General features: G+C 42.0%; 1 protein-coding gene across 5 annotated transcripts in view; it reads right to left on the bottom strand.

Moving 5' to 3' along the window:
* The window catches only part of BABAM2 (BRISC and BRCA1 A complex member 2), a 460475-nt gene that overhangs the window by 71867 nt on the left and 363509 nt on the right, over positions 1-25099 (bottom strand). For 4 of the 5 annotated variants that reach the window (XM_017876999.1, XM_017876997.1, XM_017876998.1 and 1 more), the window contains exons 9-10: positions 24581-24651; positions 20961-21043 (exon numbers count right to left, since the gene is read on the bottom strand). In XM_017876999.1, coding sequence (XP_017732488.1) covers positions 20961-21043; positions 24581-24651 — 154 coding nt within the window. The remainder of the gene's footprint in view (positions 1-20960; positions 21044-24580; positions 24652-25099) is intronic. The other variant, XR_001886531.1, reaches the window with a different exon arrangement.

Here is a 25099-nt window from a genome sequence, read left to right as displayed (position 1 = left end):
ACTGTCTATAGATACAGTTTGTCATTTTCACAGTTGTATAATAATGTAAACTTGACACTATTTATCCATTCCTCTGTCAGTGAACGTTTGGGTTTTTGGGTTTCTTCTAGTTTCAACCCCAACTAGAGACACTGCCATGATTATTCTTGAACATGTGCTCACCAGCAATTCTTCCTTTTCCTCCTAGGCATAGCCAAACAAATTTCGCAGCCTTCCTGCAGTGAGGTGGAGCCAAATGACTAAATTCTGTGTGTTGGAGAGATAAATGTCACTTCTGGGCCTGAACCCTACGGCCCCTCCCATGCTGGCCTGAAGAAGAGGGTGCAGTGGAGGATGCTGAAGCCACAGGAAATGGTGGAGCCACTAGAGAGAGAAGCTGGTCCCAGAACGTCTGCGAGAAGCAGAGTCCTCCTTTCATCCATAATGACCACCACTGAACTGACAGCACAGGAAATAAACCTTTACTGTGTTAGCCACAGAGACAGGGGGTTGCTTGTTATAGGTGTCAGACTTTCCTGATAAAACCTCCATTTCAAAATACATTAAAAGTGTGTGTGTGTGTGTGTGTGTGTGTCTAGTCAGTGTAAATGAAGCAAGAGCTAGGCCTGGGGGTAGGCTCTGCCTCATGCATTTATGGGGGAGTGAGGGAGTTGTGGAGATAAAAGGCACCAGGAGGGATCTCCTAGTGGAGCTGTTCTGCATCTTGATTGCGTCAATGTCAGTATCCTATCCTGGTTGCTGATATTGTACTACAGTTGTACAAGATGATACCATTGGGAGAAAGTGGGTGAAGGGTACACAGGATCTTTGCATTCTTTCTTTCTTTTTCGTTTCTTTTCTTTTTTTTTTTTTTGAGACAGAGTTTCACTTTTGTCGCCCAGGCTGGAGTACAGTGGCGCAATCTGGTCTCACTACAACCTCTGCCTCCCGGGTTCAAGCGATTCTCCTGCCTCAGCCTCCCAAGTAGCTGGGATTACAGGTGCCTGTCACCATGCCCAGCTAATTTTGTATTTTTAGTAGAAATGGGGTTTTACCATGTTGACCAGGCTGGTCTCGAACTTGTGACCTCAAGTGATCCACCCGCCTTGGCCTCCCAAAATGCTGGGATTATAGGCATGAGCCACTGCACCTGGCCTTTTGTATCATTTCTTACACCTACATGTAAATCCACAATTATCCCAAAATAAAAAGTTTTAACAACCATGAAAGCCTTATATGGTAAATATGGAGAAGTGTTAACAAAACCATGGAAGGCAGTTCCTCCCTTGTTTTTGGAACACATAAATAAAGTGGCTTCAGGTACAGAGGACAGCCCTTAGACGCAGGTGTGTGAAAATGCCAACCTTCTACCCTTGGTTTCCTCACCTTAAAAACAAGGACAATACCTATCCTACCAACTTCATGGGATTTGGGGAAGATCAAATTAATTAAGATGATAAATGGGAAAGTACTTTGAAGTGCTATAAGATCTTCTTACTAACATCGAAGAGACAATTCTAATGACACTTTGGGAATGACAGAGGATACTATCAATCCACTTACATTGATGAGTGAAGAAGAGCTGCAAAGCTGCAGGTGCTGAGGCTTTGTATTAACTCAGTGACCAAGATGGAGGGGAGGTTAAGAATTGCACATCCATGGCAATAAAATATCAAAAGCACTTGTTGCAGGTGCAGATAGGGTGTGTAACATGCTACTTTTCATGTCAGAAAGAAGAAAGGTGGCTGGGTACGGTGGCTCATGCCTGCAATCCCGACACTTTGGGAGACCCAGGCAAGCGGATAATCTGAGGTCAGGTGTTTAAGACCAGCTTGGCCAACATGGCAAAACCCCATCTCCACTAAAAATACAAAAAAATTAGCCGAGCGTGGTGGTGCGGGCCTGTAATCCCAGTGACTTGGGAGGCTGAGGCATGAGAATCGCTTGAACCCAGGAGGTGGAGGTTGCAGTGGGCCAAGATAGTGCCACTGCTCTCCAGCCTGGGCAACAGAGTGAGTCTCCAACTTAAAAAAAAAAAAAAAAAATAAATAAATAAATAAAAGAAGAAGAAAAGTAAGAATATGTACTTATATTTATTTTATTTACATAAAGAAACTCTGAAAGGCCTAATTAAAAAAACTAACACAAGTGAGGAGAACAACAAGGCAGATTGGGAACAGGTGGGGATGGGACTTTGCCTATTGTGTATTTAAAAAATTAGGTGAATATACTGCAGATTCAAACCTTAAAATAAAAAAAATTGTTAGATACATTCTTAGAGAGGGTCCCTATATTTTGTACATGGGGTGGGGAGGGGCAACTACTTTTTGTTTTTCTCAAAGCCTTAGTTCCAAGAGTATAGAAATTAGCTGAGTATTATCACTAGAGTGTACATGTGTATGTGTATGTGTGTGCACATATGTGCATGTGTGTATATGAATAGGACTGTACATGGTGGAGAATTCTGGTCAAGCCCTACCTCCTTCCCATCCCCCAAAGCTGGCAATGCCCAGGAGTCATGGAGGACCACTGGAGCAGCTACTCTTGCTTTTCAGCTTTCTGCCCCTTAGGCCATTTTGTTTAAGAACGCCAATTGATTTAATTGTGTCTTTTTTTTTTTTTTTTTTTTTTGAGACAGAGTCTTGCTCTGTCACCCAGGCTGGAGTGCAATGGTCTGATCTCGGCTCACTGCAACCTCCGCCTCCTGGGTTCAAGTGATTCTCTTGCCTCAGCTACCCGAGTAGCTGTGATTATGGGCGTGCGCCGCCATGCCCGGCTAATTTTTGTAGAGATGGGGTTTCACCATGTTGGCTAGGCTGGTCTTGAACTCCTGACCTCAGATGATCCTCCTGCCTCAGCCTCCCAAAGTGCTGGGATTACAGACGTGAGCCACCACGCCCGGCCTAACTGTGTCTTATATAGGGAGACTGAGGCTGATCTAACACACTTTATAGGGCAAAACTAGATCAGAATTAGAAACCACGGTCCTTACTCCCACTCCTTCCCTGTGCCCACTGGTCAGTACATCCTTGGGTCAAATGTGGATTGAAAAACTAATGCTATCTCTGAGTAGCAAAGTTAAGTCTGGGTTGTTTCAAAGGACTTTCTAGTTGTTAAAAGAATCAAACTTGAAAAGCTGAAATCAAGAAGCAATTCTTTCAGATTGTGTTGGTTTTCTGTAGCCCCCATGACCTCTGGAATAATGGAAACAATGAATGATGTTGGGGTAAACTGTCTTTGAACATTAGCATGTAAAGTCTTTGTGTTTACTCTCTGTGGAGTCCACTGAGTCTGCAATCTTAGGCTGTTCACCTCCCAGAAAAATGGGTCTTTTGAAGTATTTTGTCCCCTTGGTTAGCGGCCAACTCAGCATGTTTTCATCTTCTTGTAAATACAGTGTTCAAGCACCATCTCATCCAAATGGGTTCTACCTTCTCATTGACTGGTTGTGGTGGAACAGTATGAACTGAGGGTTTTGGCCCACTCCATTCTTCTAACATAAAACAAAGGCTATGCCATTTGGACATGCTTTTGTTGCGACCACAATTCATTTCTGAGGTCTCAATCAAACAAAAGCTCAAGGATAAACTTTGCAAATTCTTTTTAATTTGCCTGACATAGGAGACGGTTTATAATACATATGAGGTTTCCAAACATATAGCCAAATAAAAAATGAGAAATATTAGCTTAGTCAAAGAGATTTTTTTTTTTTTAAGACAGGGAATCTGTGTATATAAGACTGTGAGTTCCTCTAGAAAAGGAATATCCCATTCAGCCCTATATCTTTAGTATCCAGTATGGTATCTGGCATAAAGAATTTGCTTACTTTCAGCTCTTACCTGGGAGTATAAAAAAGGCAAACCCCATCTCTACAAATGTTAAGTCCTATAAACTAAATAAGATCCCATGTTTAACCTGAGAGCCTAGCTGGAAAGACTAGTATGGAACTAAACTTATATCTTTATTGGAAAACAAAGCTGAAACGAGACAATGGTTTAGAGCAGAAATTGATGGGTGGTTGGCATTTAAAAATCTGAATGTAATTGCTAGTTCTCTGGCCTCAATCACACTGACAGATTCCTTTTGGCAATTATCTTCACTAGGCTTGCCTGTATGCAAAGTTTCTGATTACTGGCAGGTACTATGGTTTCCCTGGAGACGGGGGAATTGTTAATCCACCTTTTCAACACTGGGAGAGTTCAAAAGACTCATAGTACAAAGAGAAAGTTCCACAGTTGGGAGCATCAGAGGTAACAGTGGGGAGCCCCATAGCACCTCATTTGCAGAAAGGAACTAGAAATTAGGATCCCTACCCACCACGTGCTCTGAGGTTGGAATTCTGACCATATACATGTGTAGGGTCTGGTAGCTGTTACAGAAGAGACAGTACAGTTGTACTGTGCCCCCCAACTCCTTTCAAATCATGCCACTTACCCAGAAAGTGGTACTATTTTATGGCACACTAGGAAAATGGGTAAGGCTGGCACAGGTCACTCACTGTGTGCTCCGGCTCCCCCAAGGACTGAAGAGGTCAGCAGCCTTCAACAGCCTATCTGTAACCTATCCCTAACCCATCAGTGTGCCCCAGCATATGGACTGGGAAGCTTTAGTAAACTGCTTAGAACAAGAGATCTGGAATCAGATGGTCTTGGTTCAAATGCTCTGTCCTTCAGCTACTAGCTATGGGACTTCCGGCAAGTTACCCTATCTCTAGGTGCTTCTTGTAAAATGGGGATAACAAGTAGCCCAACCTCACAGGGCTATTGAGAGACTTATATGGAATTATTGTATTTAGCACAGTACTTTGCATATAGTGAATACTCAATAAATTATATTATTTATGCATAACAATGGTATTATTATTATTAATACTAATAGTCCCCTCCCCTCTCCTCCTCTCCTTCCTTTTCTTTCTTTTTTTTTGTTTTGAGACAGTGTCTTGCTGTTACCTCAAATAAGTGGAATCATATCATATTTTTTCTTTTGTGAGATTAATTGCTTCACCTTTCACCTACCGGAGGGCAAGGGTTCAGGTTTCCCCAAAGGTCGTTCTCAGTTTAGAAGTTACTCCCCAAAGCCTCTCTCAGTACATCCTAGGTCGGGTCATCTCAGGAATTTGGATCACCTCTTTGGGAGGAAAAGTGTATCAAAAAGGTTTCGAGTTCCAGGCCACTTCCTGTCCAGTGTGACATGTGACTGAACAAAAGAGTTCAGTCAGGCCAAACAGTTCAGCACCACCTGGACTGGGGACAACCAGCGGTTTGCAGGTTGGAATGGACTCTAGGTTAAGCTGGTGAGAGCCTCCACCACACCTTTGTTCTATGTGAATGTTCTCTCATTTATTCTTTAACTGGATGTCCACAGGCTCCTAAAACTCATTATATCCCTAATGGAGCTCAACATCTCCAAATCTGTTCCTGCCAAAGTAATCCCTGCCTCAGATGATGGCATCATCAGCTACCTAGATGCCTAAAAAAGAAACCTGGGGATGATCTTATTTCTTTTCTGTCCCTCATCTTCTACTTGGGATCAATCACAAAGTTTTTCGAGTTCTAATATGTTTCTTAAACATTTTTCTTCCCCTCTATCCCTACTATGACTCCCCTAGTTCAGGTCTAATCTTCTTTTGCTTGGACTGTCTTTTTAGGTCCCTGGTCTCCATCCCAAATCATCTTTTACGTAATACCAGAAAAGTCTATTTTTATAAAAGCCAATATTAGCCACTTTTCTGCTGAGTGCTCTTCAATAACTCCTTGCTATCCTCAGGATAAAGTCACATTTGTCAGCCTGCTAGGCAATGCTCTCTGTGTTCTGCCCTCTGACTGCCTCTTTAGCTTAATCTCTTACTACTTCCTGGGATCCACTAAACATTTAGGAGACTGGAAACCACTCTCAGTTCCTCACTTCCACTCTAAGATTTCTTCCCTCGGTGCGTTTGTTTACGCCAGGCCCTGTTTGGAATGATCTTGTGGCCCTCCTCCCTTTGCTGTGTTGGGTGACCCTTCACTGTATCCTCACAACATCTGGTGTATGCCTAGATATGCACTGTAAGTAATATTTCATTGTTACTTTCATACGTTCATTTTCCCCACTAGATTGTGAGCTATTTCAGAGCAGGTATCTTTCATCTTGGTATCCCTGAGTCTTGACAGCACCGGAACCAAAGCAGGTGCTCAATACATGATGACCAAAGGGATAAATCAATACACACATGAATAAAGTATTTCACAGGTCAGGTCTGGAGGCCACTGGAAGGGAGGGAAGGGAAGGGGAGGAGAGGGGAGGGGAAAAGGAGGGGAGGGGAGGGGAGAGAAAGGAACGGAAGAAGGACAAAACTCACACTGGAAAGGAAAAAGTAAAACTGTCATCTGCAGATGACATGATCATGTACATAAAAATTCTAAGGAATTTACTAAAGGTCAATACACAAAAGCCAATTATATTTCTATGTATTAACAATGAGCAATTTGAAAATGAAAATTTTTAGTCTGGGTGCAGTGGCTCACGCCTGCAATCCCAGTACTTTGGGAGACTGAGGTGGGTGGATCACTTGAGGTCAGGAGTTTGAGACCAGCCTGGCCAACATGGTGAAACCCTGTCTCTACTAAAATACAAAATTAGCTGGGTGTGGTGGTGTGCGCCTGTAGTCCCAGCTACTTGGGAGGCTGAGGCAGGCGAATCGCTTGAACCTGGGAGGCGGAGGTTGCAGTGAGCCAAGATCCCACCACTGCACTCTAGCCTGGGCGACAGAGTGAGACTCCAACTCAAAAAAGAAAAAAGAAAAAAGAAAAAGTAATTAGCCAGGCATAGCGGTGCATGCCTGCAGTCCCAGCTGCTCAGGAGGCTGAAGTGGGAGGAACACTTGAGCCTGGGAGGTAGAGGCTGCAATGAGCCTGATGGTGCCACTGCACTCCAGCCTGGGCGACAGAGCAAGACCCTGTCTCAAAAAAAAGAAAAGAAAAAAGAAAAAGACTTAAACAGATGCTTCACAAATTAACTTATCTGAATGGCAGATAAGCATAGGAAAAGATGCTCAACATCACTAGTCATTAGGGAATTGCAAATTGAAGCCACAATGAGATACTATTATATATCCTATAATGGCTAAACTTTAAAAGAATGACAATATCAAGAGTTGGAAAGAATGTGGAAAAATTAAACTCTCACACACTGTCAGAGAAAATGTACAAAGTGACAGTCATTTGGAAAATAGCACAGCAGCACATTACTGAGTTAAAATACGTTTACCATAGGGCCCAGCATTTCCACTTCTACATTTTTACCCAAGAGAAATAAAAGCATATGTCCATACAAAGACTTGCACTTCAATTATGTTCAAGGAGAACTATTCTTTCTTTCCTTTTCTTTTTATTTTATTTATTTATTTATTTATTTATTTATTTATTTATTTGAGACATAGTCTCGCTCTGTTGCCCAGGCTGAAGTGCAGTGGTGCGATCTCAGCTCATTGCAACCGCCACCTCCCGGGTTCAAGCGTTTCTTCTGCCTCAGCCTCCCGAGTAGCTGGGATTACAAGTGCCTGCTGCCATGCCAGACTAATTTTTGTATTTTTAGTAGAGATGGGGTTTCACCATGTTGGCCAGGCTAGTCTCAAATTCCTGACCTCAAGTGATCCGCCCACCTCAGCCTCCCAAAGTGCTGGGATTACAGGCGTGAGTCACCATGCCAGGCTTCTTTTCTTTTTCTTTTTCTTTTACTCTGTAACCCAGGCTGCAGTGCAGAGGTACGAACAAGGCTTACTGCAGCCCTGATCTCCTGGGCTCAACCAATCCTCCCACCTCAGCCTTCTGAGTAGCTGGGACTACAGGTGCATTCACCACACTGGGCTAATTTTTAAATTTTTTTGTAGAGAAAGGGTCTTGGAATGTTGCTCAGGCTGGTCTTGAACTCCTGGCCTCAAGTAATCCTCCCACCTCAGCTTCCCAAAGCACTGGGATTACAGGCCTGAGCCACCGAGTCTGGCCTAGCGTTATTCTTAATAACTAAAACTTGGCAACAAATAAAATGTTCAGCATCTGGTAAATGCATAAACAATGGAATGAAAAAATGAAATACTACTCAGCAATAAATGAGAACAAAACCTTGACACACACAACACCATGGATGGATCTCAAAAACATTATACTAAGTAAAAGAAATTGAATACAAAATAGAATAAACTAGAGAAACCGAAAGTGGTCAGCGGCTACCTGGGGCTGGAAGTCAGGGGAGGAGACCAACTGCAAAGCCTTACAAGGACTTTTCTTTTTTTTTTTGAAGCGGAGCCTTGTTTTGTTGCCCAGGCTGGAGTGCAGTGGCGCCATCTCGGCTCACTGCAAGCTCCGCCTTCCGGGTTCACGCCATTCTCCTGCCTCAGTCTCCCGAGTAGCTGGGGCTACAGGTGCCTGCCACCTCGCCCGGCTAATTTTTTGTATTTTCGGTAGAGACGGGGTTTCACCCTGTTAGCCAGATGGTCTTGATCTCCTGACCTCGTGATCCGCCCATCTTGGCCTCCTAAAGTGCTGGGATTACAGGCGTGAGCCACCACGCCCGGCCACAAGGACACTTTTTAATGTAATAGAAAATGTTATTTGTCTTGATTGTGGGGCTAGATCTATGCCTGTATGTGGTTGCCAAAATTTAAGCATTCCTTAAAATGGTGAATTTTACCATATGTAAATTGTACCTCAAAAAAGATGGGAAAATGTACTCTATGAACTCATGAAAGTTGAATCTGTGCAGTTGGTCAGTATACAATTTGCAAATGGAAAAGTCATTAAACCTCAAATCAGGGCATTATTTTCTGTTATTTTCCTTATGCTGAACATTAGTCAGTACTTCAGGCCAGTACTGAGATGCCAACAGTCCGATACTGGACACGTATTGCTGTAAAGCACTTACCTGTCCAGGCTGGGCGTGGTGTCTCATGCCTGTAATCCCAGCACTTTGGGAGGCCGAGGCAGGTGGATCACATGAGGTCAGGATTTCGAGACCAGCCTGATCAACATGGTGAAACCCCGTCTCTACTAAAAATACAAAATTAGCTGGGTGTGTGTGTTGGTGCGTGCCCGTAATCCCAGCTACTTGGGAGGCTGAGGCAAGAGAATCGCTTGAGCCCAGAAGACAGAGGCTGCAGTGAGCTGAGATTGTGCCATTGCACTCCAGCCTAGGTGACAGAGTGAGACTCCATCTCAAAAAAAAAAAAAAAAAAAAAAAAAAGGGGCCATTAAAAAAAAAAAAAAAAAGTGAATCATTCAAACATATGAAAAATACTTAATTGAATTTTAAGAAACTTCATTTCTAGTCCTATTCTTCCACTAATATCATGCATGACCTTGGGCCAGGTACTCAGCCAATACCTCAGTAAATGGTAAGAGTTTTCAGAGATTCTCAATCTGAGGTCCATGCATCTCTCTTCACTGCCCCTGAAAGCTTCCTTGGATTCAGGGTATCTGGGAATTTGGATGGGAAAATGTGTATCTTTACACATTTTCTTTACATAAACATGAATCTTTGTTTTTACAACCTTTAACTGAAATTTAGCATTTCCTTCAATTATGAATATAGGCAACAATCTGCAATGGCTTTAGCAGTAATAACTTTGATAGAAATCACAGGTATTTTTATATTAAATTGTAAGTGTTGCCCATATCTCAAAATATTATTTATATTTATCACTATTTCAAAATTATGGTGGTTATTAGATTTGCTACTGGATATTATTATTTAATGTGTTAACAAAGAAGCTATGTATCTGCTAAAGAAATGATATTTCTGATTATAGATACATCTCTGTATCATAACTTTTTAAACACTTGATAACAGGTTCCATATAATCGGTTTCCTTTTCAGCACAGTATATTTTATTTTAGGCAAAATACCTTGTTCTACAGAACGGATCCATAGAATTCACCAAAGGAATCTTTGACACACAGACACACACACACACACACACAGACACACACACACACACTGTTTAAAACTTCTTAGCTAGGCCAGGCATGGTGGCACACACCTGTAATCTCAGCACTGTGGGAGGCTGAGGTGGGTGGATCACTTCAGCTCAGAAATTTAAGACCAACCTGCGGAACATGGTGAGACTCTGTCTCTACAAAAAATACAAAAATTAGCTGAGTGTGGTGGTGAACACCTGTAATCCCAGGTACTCTGGAGGCTGAGGTGGGAGGATTACTTGGGCCTGGGAGGCCGAGGCTACAGTGAGCCAAGATCACGCCACTACACTCCAACCTGGGTGAGCAAGTGAGACCATGTCACAAAAATATAAAAAACAAACAAACAAACAAAAACTTCTGAGTTAGATGGCCTCTAACCGTTCATTCTAGTGCTAAGAATTCTATTAAAAACTAGTATAAAGACTGGATGGCAGCTGGGTGCCGTGGCTTATACCTGTAATCCCAGCACTTTGGGAGGCCAAGGCGGGCGGATCACTTGAGGTCAGGAGTTCAAGACCAGCTTGGCCAACATGGTGAAACCCTATCTCTGCTAAAAATACAAAAATTAGCTGGGCATGATGGTGCAAGTCTGTCATCCCAGCTACTTGAGAGGCTGAGTCAGGAGAATCACTTGAACCCAGAAGGCGGAAGTTGCAGTGAGCCAAGATTGCACCACTGCACTCCGGCCTAGGTGACAAAGTGAGACTCCATCTTAAAAAAAAAAAAAAAAAAAGAATGGCTCAGATTCTAAATGAAATAACTAAAAACACTTTTTCTCTTCTTTTCTAAAGAAAGGCTTTCAAGATTCATGGACTCCTACTTGTTCCTATCCTGATTTGAACAAAGCAAGTGCTAAAAAAAAACCCACGTTTGAGACAAACAGGGAAATTTGAACACAAACTGGGTATTAGGTGATATCAATTAATTAGATGTCATAATATTACCATCAATACATCTTTTTTAAAAAGTCCTTATCTGGTCTGGGTGCAGTGGTTCATGCATGTAATCCCAGGACTTTGGGAGGCTGAGGTGGGAGGTTCACTAGAGGCCAGAAGTTTGAGACCAGCCTGGGCAACATAGTGAGACTCTGTCTCTATGAAAATTTTTTTTAAAAATTAGCTGGGCATGGTGGTGTGAGCCTAGTCCCAGCTACTCTGGAGGCCAAGGTGGGAGGTCCCTGAGTTCAGGAGTTTGAGGCTGCAGTGGGCTAGATGATCACTCTACTGCACGTTGGCCTGGTCTACAGAGCAAGACTCTGTCTCAAAAAATTGAAAAAAAATTGAAAAAAAATCCTTACCTGTTAGAGATACATAGTGAGGTATTTATAGGTAAAATGATATTTCCTTTGCATCAAAATATACTGGAAAATAAAAAGTTAAAAAGGAGGCAGGATGGAAGAAACAAGGTATTCAAACTGCGTTCTGGGTGATAGTGGTTCACTATATTTTTCTTTCTACTTTCATGTTTGTTTGAAATTTCTACAATAATTTTTTTTTTTTTTTAAATTAATAGGTTCTCAGGATAGATCCAACCCACAGAAATGTCTGGATTGTACTCAGTTTAAAAAAACAAAAATGGGCTGGGCGTGGGCATGCTGGCTCATGCCTGTAATCCCAGCACTTTGGGAGGTTGAGGTGGGAGGATCACCTGAGGTCAGGAGTTTGAGACCAGCCTGGCCAACATGGTGAAACACCGTCTCTACTAAAAATACAAAAATTATTCGGGCATGGTGGCACGTGCCTGGAGTTCCAGCTACTTGGGAGGCTGAGGCAGGAGAATCGCTTGAATCTGGGAGGCAGGACTGGAGTGAGCCGAGATCAACAAAGAGGATAGAAAGGAGTGTGCAGTTTCCCACAGTTCCTACTCCTCCAACCGTCTTAGAACCTGGGCTACTCCCATATCTAAATCACCTCTTCCTCAGGAGGCACTTGACCTTGTAGGTTAACATGAACTTTGTATGACAAACCATTATAATTGACCACATTCACTATGTCTAAACAGGTTAAATCACATCTTTGGTAATCAGTAGCTCTTTCATTCCTTAATAAGCTGCTTAGTTTTGTTCTTTCAATGGCCAGAAGTGAATCCCTACCTTAAGCCAGTAGTTTGTGCCACAGGACAGGGGATTATAAGTGAACAACCTGTTACCTCCACTGAGGAACAACTCCAGCTTCATGCCCCGTTGCCTTCAGATCAGTAATGTCTTTGCTGAGACATGCACTCCGTTCCTGAGAGATGAGAGAGTGTCCACATCTCTCTGACCTGTGCATGGCTGCAGACATTGACCCTCTGCTCTTGTTCTTGGGGCTAAGAGGGTCTCTGTGAAGCTCTAAAGGCTTTTGAAATTTATCACACATACTTGGGGATACTGTCAAACGATTATCTGAAACAGTATAGTAATGCAGTTTAGCACATGGGATCTAGAATCTGTTCCTGGATTTAAACACTAGCTCTGTCATTTAATCTTGCTGTGCCAGTTTTGTTATTTGTAAAATGGGTTATTCTGGCAATTAACCTCAGAAAGATGTTCTGCAGATTAAAGAACATAACATATGCAAAGTACTGAGAACAGTGTCTAGAGCATGGTATACACTCCACACATTTTTTTTTTTTTTTTTTTAGACAAAGTCTTGCTCTGTCACCCTGGCTGGAGTGCAGTAGTACCATCTCGGCTCACTGCAGCCTCCACTTCCTGGGTTCAAGCGATTCTCATGCCTCAATCTCCCAAGTAGCTGGGATTACAGGCACACCCCCCCACCCCTGGGTATGTTTTTTTTTTTTTTTTTTTTTTTAGTAGAGACAGGGTTTCACCATGTCGGCCAAGTCTTGAACTCCCGACCTCAGGTGATCCATCTGCCTTGGCCACCCAAAGTGCCAGGATTATGGGCATGAGCCACCGCACCCAGCCTTCACTCCATACCTATGAACTGTTATGACTATTATTTTCAACTACAGCAGAAGCTCTGCACCAAAATATAATAATGCCCATGCTTCAACAATGTCAACAGTACTTTAATATTAATTCTAAGAAAAGGTTACACTGAACTAGATCAATAACATAAGAGCTACTCTGTAAACAGCTTCCTTTCTTTCACTGGGTAAGATGACTTCTTGAGTTACAGTTGTTAATTTGAAAGCATGTCAAAAATCACTGAGAAGTCAAAATTGCTAATTTTTCCAGACCTTTCTTTGTCAGACACACTTGCTTTAGCAATTACTTAATCCAATAATTACAACTGAAAAGACTCATACAACGTATACAAGAGAGTACAGGGGAAAAATTCATTGCATGATTGTGCGAGTGATTTACAACCTTCTTCCTTCAGAGAAATCCTTTAAGGTCATTAAAAGGGGTCATGTAATTTTAAGGTATTATAATGAAGACAATATTCCCAGTGAAGATTAATCCAGTAAATTATCAAACTAGTGTCAGAAATTACAAAACAGGCTTTCTGGAAGTAAACTCTAAAGATGAAACAGAAGTTTCAATTTGAGTCAAAATAGTGACAGTGGTTGCTGAAGGACTGGAACTCTCTGAATTGTAAACCGGGTGAAGGGGGTGCTTCCGTGTATAATCAAGATGAAAACCACTTTGCCTAGTAGAGCTAACCATTTTCAAGGAAGTCTCAGTATAAAAATTAACCAAAATGTAAAGGTATCTAAAGGACTCAATAGTTCTTATAATTAAAGCAAAAAGACATTTAGTAAATTTTCTTTTATCTTTTTCCATATGCTTTTATCATTTAGAACAATATTAGAGAACTGACTGGTTTGATATTTTGTTGATAATTAATTTTAGTTCCTGTTGTTTTGATAGTTTTTTTTTTCTTTTTTTTTTTTGAGATGGAGTTTTACTCCTCTTGCCCAGGGTGGAGAGCAATGGTTTACGTTCTCGGCTCACTGCAACCTCCGCCTCCTGGGTTCAAGCGATTCTCCTATCTCAGCCTCCCAAGAAGCTGAGATTAAGGTGCCACCACGCTTGGCTAATTTTTGTATTTTTAGTAGAGACAAGGTTTCACCATGTTGCCCAGGCTGATCTCGAACTCCTGACCTCAGGTGATCTACTCGTCTTGGCCTTCCAAAGTGCTGGGATTACAGGTGTGAGTCACTGCACCTGGCCTGATAGTTATTAATACTAGAAATGATAAATTAAACTAAGAATCTTTATGTCTGATATGAGGTAAGCATGGTAATTCTAAAATAATATTACACTTTTTATAGACTTGACTTGAAACAAATTCTAACACATAGCATTGTGGTTTTTAATTTTAATTATTTTACTGATTCTGATTTGCTCTTCAAATATATTCCTTTATATAAAGATGCGATCTGTATCCAAAAAAGTAAGCAAGTTTTGAGCAACATCACAGTTTTGGTTTTACCGATTTATGTAGTAGCCATCTTGTTTGCTGCGTGCTAAATATTCTACAACAAAACACTGTAGCGGGGAGATGAAAGTCTACCTTGCTTTGCTCAGGAACTCAGTGGCTGCTACTACGACAGCTTTGTGTTTTAGTGGTGAGGTGACAGTGCGACAGCAATGCAAATAATTTCCTTGGTTATACTGGGAATTGGAGAGCCTCACAAAATCAGAGCTTGGCAGAAGCATTTGTAGCAATAAACAGAAGCTTCTCATTTTTACTTAAAATTTCAAAAGCTGTCCTGATTTCTAATTTATTGGCCTTGATTACAGGCCTATAAGGAAATAATTATTTAAATGACTACCAGAATTAGTCTGAAGTTGTTGATTTCCTCTGGCTTAAAAAAAAAAAAAAGTCTTACCAGAAACTGTGTTCTCTGAAAAACAAAGTAACTGTTTTCCATACTTAATGTCAACTTAAAACCAATGAATGAACAAATGAACAAATAGATAAAGACAAATACAGAAAGAATAATACGAAGACATCTGTGTGAACATTAGTCATTTAAAATAAAGAAAAAAATCAGAGTAAGAACCCTTATCATTCACTAGATTGAATCAACACTGCCACCCCGGCCCCAATCCATTATAACAGCTATGAAATGGAGGAATACAGTAATCAAAGCCTTGCAAAGATACACTGGAAATAATGCGCAGGGCAAAATCCAAAGAAAACTTTTTTTCTCTTTTAAAAATATAAGACTGTGGCTGGGCGTGGTGGCTCACGCCTGTAATCCCAGCACTTTGGAAGACCATAGTAGGTAGATCACGAGGTCAGGAGATCGAGACCATCCTGGCTAACACGGCAACACCCTGTCTCTACTAAAAATACAAAAACTTAGCCGGGAGTGGTGGCACATGCCTGTAATCCTAGCTTCTCGGGAGGCTGAGGCAGGAGGTGAATGCGGGAGGTGGAGGTTGCTGTGAGCTGAGATCGCGCCATCGCGCCACTGCACTCCAGCCTGGGTGACAGAGCAAGACCCCGTCTCAGAAAAGAAAAAAAAGAAAAAAAAAAGATTGTTTATAGCAATGACAGAAAAAGCTATATTATTGTGTTTATATTATAACGTATACAGATGTAATATATATGACAATTAATAGAACAAATAAGCAGGAGGAAAAGGAGCAATGCTGTTGTATTTTATCAGAATGAAGGCATTATTCATCTTAAGGCAATTATGTTAAAGATGCATATTGTAATCTCTAGAATAAATCACTAAGACAGTAACTTAACATTAGGTAGCTAAAAAAAAAAGTCAACAAATGCCCTTCCCCTTACTCACTGTGTTCCAGCCAGGCCTGCTTAAGCAGAGCTCTTCACTGCCTCAGGGCTCAGGGCTTTTGCACAGGGCCTCCTTTCCCTGGAATCGCCTTCCTTGGCTGTCTGAATCACTGCTAAGGTCTCAGCTGAAATGTCACCTTCTACAGGAGGTCTTCCCTACCATCGTCACAGCAACTCCTTCTTATTCTCTATTCATAGCCTTTTACTTTGTTCCATCATGCTATTTGTCACTGTCTGAATTTATATATTTGTTAAGTTTACATCTTTATTGTCTGTTTCTCTCATTAGACTTCATTAACAAAGAAAAGATGCTGGGTGTGGTGGCTCATGCCTGTAATCCCATCACTTTGGGAGGCTGAGGCAGGTGGATCCCTTGAGCCCCAGATGTTTGAGACCAGCCTGAGAAACAGCAAAACCTCATCCCTACATAAAATTAGCTGGGTATGGTGGCGCATATGTATAGTTCCAGCTACTTGGGAGGCCGAGGTGGGAGGATCACCTGAGCACAGGAAGCTGAGGCTACAGTGAGCCATGACTGCACCACTGTGCTCCAGAGAGGGAGAAAAAAGACCTCCAGAGCGAGACATGTAACACATGAGGCTCTCATATAACTGTGTCTTGCATAAAGTAGACAAGTCATAAAATATTTGTTTTAAAAATGCCTACCATTGTACTTCACCTTGATCTAATCTTTTTTCTCATCAACTAGACAAGAAGTTGGCAAACTTCTGTGAAGGGTCAAATATTTTAGGCCTTGCAAACCATACACTGTCTCTGCTGCATATTCTTCTGCTTGTGTTTTCTAACAATCCCTTTAAAATGTAAAAGCTACCCTTAGGGCAGGGCGCGGTAGCGCACGCCTATAATCCCAGCACTTTGGGAGGCCTAGGTGGGTGGACTGCTCGAGGCCAGGAGTTCAAGATCAGCCTGGGTAACATGGTGAAACTCCATCTCTACTAAAAATACAAAAATTAGCCAGGCTTGGTGGCGCATGCCTGTAGTCCCAGCTACTTGGGAGGCTGAGGCAGAAGAATCGCTTGAACTCAGGTGGCAGAGGCTGCAGTGAGCCAAGATCACACTACTGCACTCCAGCCTGGGTGACAGAGTGAGACGCTGTTTAAAAAAAAAAGCTATCCTTAGCTCAAGGGCCCTATAAAAACAGGCTGACATGGGATTTGGCCCGCAGGCTGTAGTTTTCCAATTTCTGTGTTATGTTACTGTAAGTATCTTAAGGTCAACTCTGAGTTATGTACTTATATCCCCTAATACCTTGCATAGTACTGAGCATGCAGTAGGTTCTTAGTAAACTCAGAACTCAGTTAAGTTGGAGGTAGAGGAAAACAAGAGAAAAAAGTGGTCAAATTTGGTCTAACAGGAATTTTACCAGGGAGACAAGGCCTACAGTCCAGGCTGAATGACTCAAAGGGTCATTTACCAAAGATGTATAGGTAATGTAAAAAGACAGCTTGTCATACAGTCACAAATCTCAACACTCAATTGTCTCCCCTTCCAAGCAGCAACTCTGCTCCCACAGACAGCTGCCTCCTCGTGTGTCTACTTACAGTGCAGCTGACTGGGACCCACGAAAAAAAGCATGTAGTTTTTCCCCAGAGCATTTTTCTTGTTCTGTTACTTCACCTTGCTATCTGGTTCTCTTCCTATGCTGCATTCTGAAAAGCTACTAGCGCATCAGGTGCGGTGGCTCACGCCTGTAATCCCAGCACTTTGGGAGGCCGAGGCAGGTGGATCATCTGAGGTCAGGAGTTTGAGACCATCCTGGCCAACATGGAGAAACCCCGTCTCTACTAAAATTACAAAATTAGCCAGGCTTGGTGGCGCATGCCCGTAATCACAGCTACTCGGGAGGCTGAGGCAGGAGAATCGCTTGAACCCGGGAGACGGAGGTTGCAGTGAGCCCAGATCCTGCCATTCCACTCCAGCCTGGGCACCAAGAGCAAAACTCCGTCTCAAAGAAAAAAAGAAAATAAACAAAAGCAACTACCTTAAAGGTAACATCTACCTCCCGAGGTAAGCATAATTTGGCAAATATGGAATTGCCTATATAACTGCTATGAAAAATTCTTAGATGATGGCCAGGAAAGTTTCCTAAAAATAGTTTCTGGATGGGAGCAAGTTTCTGATCCTGCTACAGTTCCAAGATTTGAGACATGCTGAAAATGAATGACGTAAGGAAGGAATAAGTGGATGGAAATGCTCCGTGGACACAGTCATGGCCACAGTCCCCACTCCTGGAACTGCCAGAATGCTAGGATGTTGCTGTACCTCCTGAGAGATCCCAGAATCTGTGCAATGCTTTTCCTTAAGGCAATCTGCTTTTTCAAACTCTGGCAAAGTCTGAGGTCAGAGTTGTCTGTCTCAAGAGAAGTGCCTCTTTCCTCTAGCATCCAAAATGCACATAATTATTGCCAGGAGCTGTCCTATCAACAGCAATCTTCCTGGGCCCGGGGAGAATAGGGAGGAAGGGGAGAACAGAGGTGATATTTCATGTCCTGCTGGGTCTTCAACCTCCATGAAGCAGTAGAGGCAGCCACAGGGGAATGGCTCTATTTCCAGGCACTTCCTTCCTCCTTTTCACCTCTTGAGATCTCAGAATAATTCACTGCAATGTTCTTTGTTAAGTCTCTGCCACCTCATATTCCCCTCCCCAACTTCATGGAAAGGAAAAAAAGGAACAAGTGGTCCCTTGGGCATTGTAACCAAGCCAGCAGATGCTTCCAAAGGAAGGTAAGTGTCAGATGTTTAACTGCATGACTAAGTAAAACACATTATCTAACCAAGCTTCACTCTGAGGTAGCAAGTCCTATATTTTAGATAAGAAAAAAGGAAATGGGTGAAAATAATTTATTTAAAGACAGGCTGCAAGTGAGTGATGGAGCAGGAAACAGCATCAAAGTTCCTTGATTCACAGGCAGGGTCTTATCTGCCAGAAGAGCCAAGAGTGTGGCAGTGATGCTAGGAGACAGGGACCAAACAGCAGGGGGAGAACAGGAATAAGAGCCCCAGGAAACACTTTGGAAAAAGTCAATTAAACAACTCCCAAGGTTCTGGGTAGCTGTTCTAATGAGTGCCTGGGGGTTCTATGTTTCTGAAGAAGGTAATTCAAAATGAAATGAAAAGATGACTTTGGGACTCAATTCTGCATGTCTGATTTGGAAAAGCTAAGATAGAAAGGCGGAGAAGGAGCTGTAAGAAATACTGAACACATGGTACCAAGGAGAAAATATTCTGTGGGGAATAGACCTTCAAAAGCAACAGCAATAGCTACAATACTGAATGTACTGACAAAAGAGTTGGCAGGAGCTGAGAGGTGAATGTTCTTTTATCCCTGACCATCATTGCAAGTGACAATTTCTTCTTGCTAGCAACCACCAGAATAGTCATCTTTGAGCTGCATGTGGAAAACATAGGTTATAACTGAGCAATGCCATGAAATATATTTTCCCCCTTATTCTGATATGATCTGACATGAACAGAAAGTACAACCACAGCTAGGAGACCAAAGATTCAGGAAAAAGACTTGGGCTACTATGTCACTTTGAGATGAAGGAACTGATTGAAGCATTCATCTTAGTGTTTGCAATTGTCCTGCTGTGATGGAGTTGTCCACAGCCACTCAGGAGGCATGAGACCGTCACCACCATCATTTGCGGTAAGGCCCAGGTCCCTCTTGAGCTGGGTTAGGATAATCACACCAGACAACTTTCCCAAGTCACAAGAGATATTAATAAATTAAGGAAGCAATCAAGATCTGCCGCTGGGTCATCAGGTTAGAGAAAGAATCACTGGGACCAAAGTGGTAAGGTAAAGTGAATACAGCAAATAGGAAGTGAGATTTCACAAAGGAATGAAGCCTCAGAATGCCAAACCAAAGCACGGATATATAAGGTCAGAATCAAAAGTGGTGGCTGCAGTACCAGTGTTTGGCTCAGATTAGCAGGGCCATCGAAGACAGTGAGCAAAGAGGAGACTGCCAGGAGGCCTTGATTGTGGGCTTCCTCCTGACCTGGCCCCACACTGTAGGTTATGGTGGTGACAAGGTGCATGACAGCTTGAAAAGTGGTGGTTGTTGGGCAACACCTAAAGGCAGAGGGGCCCATCTCCTTAAAACTGTGGCCTGCGCTCAATGATCTCCATGTGAATTTTACCAAGATAAGGTTTTACTTAGAAGTCTTCTTCTTCCTGCCACTATGGATGTTTTATTGGTTTCTTCCCTTACTATCTATTGGTGCGCAGTCAGGTGGAAAAATGAACTGAAGAACTATTTTAACCAAAGCAAATCACAAGGAAGAAGGTAAATCTGCTGCAGAAGAAAAATCCCTTGAAGTCTGTATCTTTATACTGTCTGATGCCTTTGGCTAAATACAGCTGAAGTTATCCCTCCTGCAGTAGTTTATTGAGGCATAGGGTCAGTTCTAAAAGCCATGGGTTTGAGTGAAGTCAATTCAAACCCACTGCTTTTCTCTAACTCGAGCTGGGAAAGCTGGCTCCTTTGCCTTGGCCTGAAGACTGAACATTGTACGTACCAAATTACTACAGAATGAAGGTCTCAGTTGACTTGCAACTTGAACCTGACTCCATGGGTCACTGGTTCTCACATAATTAGGAAACAAAGACTCTAAATTATCTATCAAGAGAAAGCTGGGTCGATGCTTACGGATTGATGGATTAATATGTGACAACAACCATTAAGTATGCCTACTATGCAGAAGAACATGAAGAAATGATGTTTGGGATACATGAAAACATTGCCCCATCTTTAAGTTATGTATTACATTTTATCAAAGTTGCAGACTTTTCATTGAATAAGGATGATAACCAAATGGTCACAGCAGGTATGTTTCTAATAATCCCAAAAGTCTTGAGGCCTGATACTGAAAACACAATGTGAAACAGAAATCTGTTTAGGGTAGGGTTTCTCTAGCTTGGCAATACTGACATTTTGCGTTCAATAATTTTTTTTTTTTTTTTTTTTTTTTTGAGGGGCTGTCCTGTGCATTGTAGAATGTTTAGCTGCATCGCTGACCTCTACCCATTAGATGCCAGTAACAAATCCCCACCCCCTCAGTCATAACAATCAAAAATGTCTCCAGGCATTGCCAAACATCCCCTGAGGTGCAGCATCACTCCAGGGGTTGAGAACCACTGGTCTGGAGATGTTTTCTCTTTAATATCCCACAATAAATATATATATGCTACAGTAAAAGGAACTGAGACAGGACACACAAGGTTCTAGTACTGATGATTACATGTGGTTTCCGACATTTAAAAATGGATGCTGACATGCTGACAGCAAAAGGATACTCACTGTGTACAAGAAAACAAAAATCTTTCCACATCAGCAGCAGAGTGAGTTTTGTAAAGCCTTCTGCATCATATTCCACGACACCTCTAAGTAATACAAACATACACACACAAACAAAAAAAAACCCTCATAAAAATAAGGTATAAAAGCAATAAAACCAAGTAAAGAATATATTCGTGAAGTCAGGGCTATTGACTCTGAGACGGGTTTAAGGCAAGTGAGGATTAAAGCAGGAAGGGTCTGGGGTTTGGAATGACAGTATCTAGGTTTAAATCACAGCTTTGCCACTGACTATCTACTATGACCTCAGGCAAATCACTTAACCTTTGCAGCCTTAGTTTCCTTACCTGCAAAACAAGCATAAAAATATTTGCAAAATTCATTACAGGGTTGTGAAAAACAAATAAGATAAATCATAAAATACTACACACATGTTAGTTATTACATTAATTATGAGTAGAAGGACATATTAAGAAATCAAGTCAGCAATGACACTATAATGCCAAATGTCAGCATACTACCTGTGCAGTGATTGTTAAGTCTGACTTTCACTGGGCACTACACAGTAATATGCAATGACAGTATTAGTAAATTTAGTATTATATATTACTTTTCTTCTTGAGTTGGGTTAGGGTAATCACACCAGACAACTGTGTCCCCTTTCACTGTGTTCCCCTGTCCTCCCCACTGGGCTCGAGGCAAAATAGCAACATTAGATGGGTGAATGCTGGATTCAAGAAGGGAGACACATATTTCATGTGTCAAAAGAGAACATCCCCTGACCTCTAAAGGGGCCAGGTGCAATTCTGTAGGCTCATCTCATCCATTTCCCTTAAGAGCTGAGCACCTGGAGGATGTCGCCATAATGGGACAATACTAACCACACTAAGGACAGATATAATTTTCTTTCTCATCCATACAAGGAGGACTCTGATGTCCTTAGAGATGCGATATCCCTGACCAAACCAGGCCAATCAGATCACTGATATTGATGCCTTCCCAGTTTAAGTTGGAAGGAACAGTCACACTCCTTGTAAAGGTAAAAGAACTAAGATACTGAAGGGTAAGTGATCTGCTAAAAAATGGTTGGTATATCATTCCGATCTTAAGTTGATAATTCTTTAGTTTATATTTTTATGAATTTATTTATTTATTATTTATTTATTTATTTATTTATTTTTGAGACAGAGTCTCAACCTATTGCCCAGGCTGGAGTGCAGTGCTGCAATCTTGGCTCACTGCAACCTCCACCTGCCAGGTTCAGGTAATTCTCCTGCCTTAGCCTCCCGAATAGCTGGGATTACAGGCACCTGCCACTATGCCTAGTTAATTTTTTTTTAATTTTTTAATTTTTTTGAGACGGAGTCTAGCTCTGTTGCCCAGGCTGGAGTGCGGTGGCATGATCTCGGCTTACTGCAACCTCCATCTCCCGGGTTCAAGTGATTCTCCTGCCTCAGCCTCCCAAGTAGCTGGGATTACAGGCGCCCGCCACCACGCCCAGCTCATTTTTGTATTTTCAGTAGAGATGGGGTTTCACTGTGTTGGCCAGGCTGGTCTCAAACTCCTGACCTCATGATCCACTCACCTTGGCCTCCCAAAGTGCTGGGATTAGAAGCGTGAGCCACCGCGCCCAGCCTAAGTTTTCTATTTTTTAGTAGAGACAGGGTTTTGCCATGTTGGCCAGGCTAGTCTCGAACTCCTGACCTCAGGTGATCCGCCCACCTTGGCCTCCCAAAGTGCTGGGATTACAGGCGTAAGCCACTGTGCCTGGCCTCTCTATGAATTTATAATTAGCCCAATAATGTTATAGTGCTGATATCAATACTTTTCAGATCCTGCATCCCATAGGCAAAGACAAGTATGTAATCCATTTTAGCATATTACTGTACTACATGCATAATAAAACATACAGAAAAAAGTATATTTAAAAAGTGAGATTTGAAAGCAAATGTAAATGTAGTTTTCCTATTTTTCTTGTACTCCAATAGAGTGAGCTGTGCAACTTTTGCGGTGTGTGTACTCCATTTTGGAGGCCACTGTGCTAGCTTCTTCATGTCCAATTATATATACTAAAGACAATCTTACTTAAAAATAAGAAGATCAATGGTATTATTTATTAACCACTATTTGTATCAAAAGTACTTTCTCAAAATGTTCACAAACAAAGCTGAAAAAAATCTTAAGTATTAAGGACTCATGTGAGAGACAGTCATACTGTTTGGTTATTGACACTTCTATTTTGGAGAAATGAAAATTCCATTATGGGAATGAGAAAATGTCTTAAAATTGGTTTGAGGAGTCAGAAATTTTCTTATATCCCACAGGGTGACAAATCATTTTCTTGGTTTCATCTTCTCTTCCCTATTCCTAATTTCCTTTTATCCTAATTTCCTTATTTAAAATTTTAATTTCATATTACTAGATATATTTATATATTTATAAGCCTTCTGTGGAATAAGGTGGGCTATCATCAGACCTCTAAAACCCTTAGTGCCTAGTTCCCCACAACGGGTAGAATGTTCCACCTTCTAAAGATCGTGAGGAAAACGCATTCCCTGTCCCACTGAGCAAAGCCCAAGGAGAAGCTTGATCGGGCCTCTGACTGACTTAAGGAAACAGGGCTGCAGGGCAGCATGGCCACAGGCAGCCAGAAGGAAAGGGCAAAGGCACAGGGATGGAGCAGCCAGAGGCGCCCATGGTATCACAGGCTTCCTTCTCCTCTCTCAGTGCTTGCTTTCAACTCCTAACCTCGAGTGCGAGCCACAGCTTTTGCATCGAATGCTGGATTTCCTCCCCAGATCTGTGTGGCACTGTTGGCAGTGGAGTCCTATCAGGAGGCCTGAGTCCTGGGGAAATGGGGTTCCTGCCCTGGCTCCACTTCTTCTAGGGGTGTGACTTCCACTGGGTTACTGAACTTACCACAATTTCAGAGCTTCTTTCACTAAATGTGTCAGTGATGCCTGCCTGGTTCACCCCATGGCTACTGTGAGGGCACGGAGGTAAAAAGTGCTATGCCAATTGTAGAGAGTTCTACAACAAGTGACTGTCACCACCATTACTACTGTTGTGCTCAGGGCTGTCCAGGCTGCTGCTCTAGGGAAGATATTTGATTCTACTATTTGCCAAAGAATACCGAAGGGGGAAAAAAAAGGGATCCTGGGAGCTTTGGTATAAACAGCATACCAAAAAGGATCAAAGTAGCATTAAAAAGGTATCATGTGAGGCCGGGTGTGGTGGCTCACACCTGTAATCCCAGCACTTTGGGAGGCTGAGGTAGGCGGATCATGAGGTCAGGAATTTGAGACCAGTCTGGACAACATGGTGAAACCCCATCTCTACTAAAAATACAAAAATTAGCCAGTGTGGTGGCCCATGCCTATAATCCCAGCTACTCAGGAGACTGAGGCAGGAGAATCGCTTGAACTCGGTAAGTGAAGGTTGCAGTGAGCCAAGATCGTATCATTACATTCCAGCCTGGGTGACAGAGCGAGACGCTGTCTCAAAAAAAAAAAAAAAGCATCATGTGTAAGAAGTAATTGCTATTTTCTCAATCAAGCCCCATGTTGAGGTCATCAGAAAGCGAGGGCATCACTGGTATATCGTTCAAACAGGGCAGAACTTACGTGCCAAAGTGACTGAGGAAAGCAGCAATATACTCTCTTCTTTTGTGATACCCTTGAATCACGTACTGCACCTGGAATAGAAACCCAAAGCTGAGAAGTAGAGTGGGAAGCTTTTAAACACTTTATTATAAGAAATTACAAAGATTCAGAGAAGCAGAAAGAATAGTAAAGTGAACACCGGTATTCCCACTACCTACATTCAACAACTATGACTACTGTGCCTACTTGCTTCCTCCAGCCATCCATCTGCCTATCAACCTATCAATCAACACTTCAAAGGAAATGAGAGACATCATGACAGTTCACTCCTAAATATTTCAGTATGCATCTCTAAAAAATAAAACTTTCTTCTACATAACCACAATACCATTATCGTACCTAACAAATTGAGCAATCAGTCTCTGAATTCATCTAGTCCATTTTCAAAATTTCATAATTGTCCCCAAAATGTTTATTTTCATTTTCTTAATTCAAAAGAATTAAAATAAATAATTTTTTTTTTTTTTTTTTTTTTTTTTT

The sequence above is a fragment of the Rhinopithecus bieti genome, unplaced genomic scaffold (assembly GCF_001698545.2).
Source record: "Rhinopithecus bieti isolate Rb0 unplaced genomic scaffold, ASM169854v2 scaffold_7681, whole genome shotgun sequence".
NCBI classification, from domain to species: Eukaryota; Metazoa; Chordata; class Mammalia; order Primates; family Cercopithecidae; genus Rhinopithecus; species Rhinopithecus bieti.
This window is presented reverse-complemented; position numbering and strand designations above follow the sequence as displayed.